Source organism: Eretmochelys imbricata, chromosome 2 (genome assembly GCF_965152235.1).
Source record: "Eretmochelys imbricata isolate rEreImb1 chromosome 2, rEreImb1.hap1, whole genome shotgun sequence".
In the NCBI taxonomy this organism is placed as follows: Eukaryota; Metazoa; Chordata; order Testudines; family Cheloniidae; genus Eretmochelys; species Eretmochelys imbricata.
Window position 1 is genome coordinate 220,435,991 of NC_135573.1, and position 5,445 is coordinate 220,441,435.

Below are 5,445 nucleotides of genomic sequence, written 5' to 3' on the forward strand. Positions count from 1 at the left end.
TAACTCTTGGGGCAAACCCTCAGTTAAGAAGCACAGCACGCTTTCTCCCATTTCTATGTGTCACCCTGTCCTTTCTTTAGGTGCCATCGATTTCCCCAGCCTCTCTCTCTGGTCACAGCAACAGCGGGGTCATTTGCAACGAGACAGTTTTAAACCTCCAGAGCTACGGTCGTGTGGAGCAATAGCATTATCGAGCCATGGGGCTTGAGGAAGGCGAGAAGGATCCGGCCCGTTGGGATTCGGTCCTGTGTGAAAGGCACCTGGCAGTCGCGTGGGGCTGTGTTACACACTTATTCCAATGGCGAGCGTTGCACAGCCATGGAACCCACGTAACAGAGAAACTTACTAGACCCTGTCCCGTGCTCAAGTCTCCTGCAAACCCTTGTTGATATCAATGGGGAGTTCGGCTGGAAAACTGATACCCCGGGATGAGGTCTTTATTGCATGCCGTGATTGGACTAGATCTATTTTACATTCATTCGTTGTATTTAACAGAAGTTCTGCGGCATGTCTCTGCGGGGAGGAAGAGCCCCCGGATGAGAAAGTTACTGATTTGTTTCCCACCAAATCAGAATTCAGAATTTAAATCAGAAATGTCCGCTACGTTAGTTACAAATACTGAAGAAGCCAACACATTGAACTCCAGTGTAATCCCCTTTCTCTCTGGACTTCCCTTCGTTATTGATCTCGCAGCAATCTACCGGTATGGGGCCAAATGTATCCCTGGTCTGAATTCACGGCAGTGCGTGGACTTGCACCAGGGATGAATTTAGCTCCTTGTATGTATAGAGCAGCAATGGTGACGATCTTTCACCAACCGTGGTGTCTATAATATTTGCACTTCTCTCTCCAGCTGACTGGGGAGCAGAGAATCTTCTGATACCGATGTTATGCCTTGTGCATTGCTGTTGTTATTCACTTTAAAAGAGCTTGAAATGGACTTTTTTTCCCCCCCTAGCAAAGCTTTGTTGTGCAAAACTAGTTGGACGAGTTAGGGTGTCGCTGCTCCTGATTGCTCTGGCCAATGGAACCCGATCCACCCTGCTGTGCGTAAGAGCGCAATTAAGGATTTAACCAAGCCTATGCTGCGCCCCAGCCAGCAGTCTGCCAGAGACAGAGACAGACACAGAGACTCAAAGACTCCCAGCCTCCTCCCCCAGACATGTCTGCTTAGCCCTGAGCAGCCCCAGCAGCCAGCCCCAGCAAGCCGCCGTCTCCAAGCTATGACAGGAGTATTTGACAGAAGGGTCCCCAATATCAGATCCAGCGATTTCCAGGCTCCTTTCCAGACGTCTGCAGCCATGCACCATCCGTCTCAGGAATCTCCAACTTTACCCGAGTCCTCGGCTACGGATTCTGACTATTATAGTCCAACGGGGGGAGCCCCGCACGGCTATTGCTCGCCTACCTCGGCTTCCTACGGCAAAGCGCTCAATCCGTACCAGTATCAGTACCACGGCATGAATGGACCTGCTGGGAACTATCCTGCCAAAGCCTATGCAGACTACGGCTACGCCAGTCCTTACCACCAGTACAGCGGGGCTTACAACCGGGTTCAGAGTTCTTCAAACCAGCCAGGTGAGAGCTGGGGTGGGGGGTGGAGGTGGCCTGGATTAATGGGGGGACATCTTGCTGGTGCGGAGGGGGAGGAAATTGACGCGATGAGAAACAGTTTGGGGGAGTAGTGGCTGCTGGGAACCCAAAACCTCAGAGCAGAATGATTCTCCGAGAGGGTTGCTGGGATGGATCCTTCCTCGGACAGTTCTGGGTGCCTGGCTTCATGGCGTTTTAACATGTATCTTGCGCAGTTAGCGATCCTTAAATGGGGTGGGAATAAAGCCACCGAATTAATCTGCATGATCTGAAAACTCCTCTCAGAAGCAGCCATCCATTAGCAAAGCAAATGCTTGTAAATTGCCCAGGGCCTCTGGGGCTGCCTCCGGAGAAATCTAAGTAAAGAAAGAGAAAGAATGTCGGGAGCTTGTCTCAAACGCCGGCTTCTTGTAACCGTGGAAAGCGAAACTCTGAAGTTTGCTTCTCCCACCCCTCCCGGCCCCCGCGGCTGGGAAAATCCCTACGAAGGGAAGGGTGCGGATCTGGCCGGAATTCTACCCCCAAAACATTGAAATGTCTGACTGCTTGTGCCGTTTGCAATGCTCTGCTTTAGCCGATCGGAGCCTGCTTCGCGATGAATGTCGTGGGGACATTGTGGTGTTCACGGCTCGGCCAATGGCTGGGGGAGGGCAGGATCGGGTGTGGAGGGGAGAGATCTAGCTTTGGGAAAGGTTTCTGGTCCGATCTGATCTGGTCCCAGAAGTTCATGTTTAATCCTGCTCGTATTTAGCATCCCGTTCGTGTGCGGAATGAAAACCACCCGCCCGCGCGCGAATCTGCTTCTCTGGGGCTCTTCTCACACTGGTCAAGATGCACACTCAGGGGCAGACGGATTTACTGGGGTACCTTATCTTTCCCCTGCCCCCACCCCTTTGTGAAACAGAGTGGATCGCACACCAGACTTTTCCAGTAGCAGTCCCAATGGATTGCAGCCTCTGCAATTCTCTCCCGCCAACCTCTTACGTCATTATATACACAGCTATTCGCTTTCACGTTTTGTCCCTGTCGTTTGCTCTTGCTCATCAACTCAAAGGGAAAATAAAGGCCACTGGCGTATTAAGGCTATTTGTAAAAGAAACCAGACGCATCTGCGCGCCCTTTGCAGATCGGCGGCGAGATGATTATAACTATAATCGGCCCTCTGTCTGAGCCGGAGCCGGCCACTTTCTGTCGAGCTGAAGGAGGCCAGTTTTCTTGTGGGCCTTTGAACTGTGTAGACCTCAGTATCGCGTCTTCCCAGCCTGGCCGCCTGGGCTCTGCGGGCTGGAGTTCGAGACAGCGCAGCCTGCAATGCGGTGGCTGTCACTCGCCCGAGGGGGGAATGGAGGGATGAAATGTACTGCCCCGTGCAGACCCCCCATAACTGGGCTCCTTCACAATGGGACTTCAGAGGTTTAAAAACAACAACAACCCTGAACGACTTGTAGGCTGGAAGGAACTGATCTGCCTCCCCCAATCCATTTCACAAAGAGTGAACGGAAAGTGGTTAGGTGGGAGATTACTCCATTTACCCCTGCTCATTTCTTCACCTCTATTCCACCAGTGGTTTTAAATAGCCCTTACCCCGCGCGGGTTGTGTTTGCAGAGCTGGCGGCGGCAGTGGCTGGGCGAGTGGGCTGGATCTTTGCTCTTTTTCTCCACTGGGGACTTGATTTTTCCGGGAAACTCTAACCTGGTCTATTTTGGATTGTTTAGAAAAAGAGGTGGCAGAGCCCGAGGTGCGAATGGTGAATGGCAAACCAAAGAAAGTGCGCAAACCCAGGACTATTTACTCTAGCTTCCAGCTGGCTGCCTTACAGAGGAGGTTTCAGAAAACTCAGTACCTAGCCCTGCCAGAAAGAGCTGAACTGGCTGCTTCTTTGGGACTGACACAGACACAGGTAATGCAGCCTTGGGACCTATTGCGTTTTCCTTGTCGGTATTAAGACGGTCTTTCTCACCCACCAGAGAGGAGAGCCGACACCACTGGTGAGGGATAGAAACAGTAGCCGGATCCAATGCATTAAGACGCGTGAGAGAGGCCTGCTGTTCTTGAAACGGGCCGGGTGGGTTTTGGTTCCTTGTTGTGATGGTTGATTTTTGATTCCTATCTGTGTGTTACATACAGCTCTATATTCAAAGGCTTAGGAGCTCTCTGGCGTTCACACGCAGGAGCCGGGGTCTGCGTAAAAAGGGGAGCGGGGGGATGTGATGGGGTCACTCGCACTTCTCTGCTTGAAGGCTTTCAGATCCATATGCAGAGAACAACTCCCTGGGCACCTATCTCCAACGTTGCCCATTACAAACATAACCTGTCCCTGTTACCTTCCGGGTTGAATTCATGGCACAGAAAGCGATAGATCGATGCGCTGGCCAGCCGCCCACCCGGCCTGCTTCTCTGGGGCGAGACTGGCGCGGTTGTTGGTGGTGTTTACAATCTGTCTCCGGAAAGGCACTGGAAGAAAAATAATCCTGGTGGCTGTGCAGAGCCGGCTCAGTTTGCCGGAGAGCGCAGAGACTGCAACAGACGAATCTGAATCAGACGCGGTTCTCTCGCTTGCCTTCACTCCCCTCCCACCCCCACACCCACCCCCTTCCTTTGAAATGTTTTTGTGGGCTTCTATTACCCTCCCATAAACAAAATGCTTCAGAAAGAGACGGCGGTGGCTTTCGCAAGGTAATTGCGGCAAGGCACTGCCGTCCGCAGACAAGGGAGGGGTAGCGCAGGGGCAGAGTACCTCCCGACCGGACCCGATCTTGCATGCCTCGAGCCTGGAGCCTTAAGTTGGCCCGCAGGATCGGGCCCGACCCGGTCGTTGTAAATGCCACACTCGGTAGTAGATTGCTCTGGGTAACTGACCAGCTGGTGTTCGGAAAGATTTAACTCGCTTCTCTCCCCTCCTTGACTGAAGACAGATCCTAATCTTAGCCTGTTGCCTCAGATCGTTTCACATTACGCTGGTATTAATCGTCTTGATTTCCCCTCCTCTCAGGTGAAAATTTGGTTTCAGAATAAAAGATCCAAGATCAAGAAGATTATGAAAAACGGGGAGATGCCTCCGGAGCACAGTCCCAGCTCCAGCGACCCCATGGCGTGCAACTCTCCACAGTCACCTGCGGTTTGGGAACCTCAGGGCTCTTCCAGATCCCTCAGCCATCATCCTCATCCTCATGCTCCAAACTCCAACCCATCCCCTGCATCCAGCTACTTAGAAACCTCCACTTCCTGGTATTCCAGTGCTAACTCCCTCAATTCCCACCTCCAGCCCCACGGCTCCCTACAACACCCGTTAGCGCTGGCCTCTGGGACAATTTATTAGACTATTTTTTTCCCCTGGACTCCTGTGTTTTACTGTTAAGGAATCATAACGAAAGGAATGCCTGTGGGGGAGTTTTAAAGGGAAACAAAACAAAACAAAAAAGATTAAATGTGTAACGCTTGTGCATGTAACTTATTGCATTTCAAAGGAGACCCTTTTTTTACAGACGGACAATTTTTGCTCAGCTGTGGACACTATCAATGGTGCCTTGAAATCTATGACCTCAACTTTTCCAGAGACTTTTTTTCCCAATGTTATTTTAACCCTGTAAATAAGTGTAGATAGAGGGATTAAACTGTATATTCTGAATAAATAAAATTATTTCGACCACGAGAGACGTTTCCAAAATACCCCTTCTTCCATTGCAAGGAGAAAAAAGAACAGCGTCCTTTGCTTTTCTTGTTTGGTGGCGAGATAGATTTTTAGGGCCCGATCCTTGTGCAGATAACGACTCCTTGCTCAAAGGCGCAGCCTCATTGGAAGCACTATGGACTGTAAAAGTTTACAGGCTCTGGCCCGTGTAGCCCCCCCC

General features: G+C 51.2%; 1 protein-coding gene across 1 annotated transcript; it reads left to right on the forward strand.

Moving 5' to 3' along the window:
- Positions 1-1,082: 1,082 nt before the first annotated feature.
- Positions 1,083-4,913, forward strand: DLX5 (distal-less homeobox 5). The gene is made up of 3 exons (XM_077809390.1): positions 1,083-1,578; positions 3,310-3,494; positions 4,587-4,913. The coding sequence occupies exons 1-3, from the start codon at positions 1,083-1,085 to the stop codon at positions 4,911-4,913; spliced, it is 1,008 nt and encodes a 335-aa protein (XP_077665516.1).
- Positions 4,914-5,445: the final 532 nt, after the last annotated feature.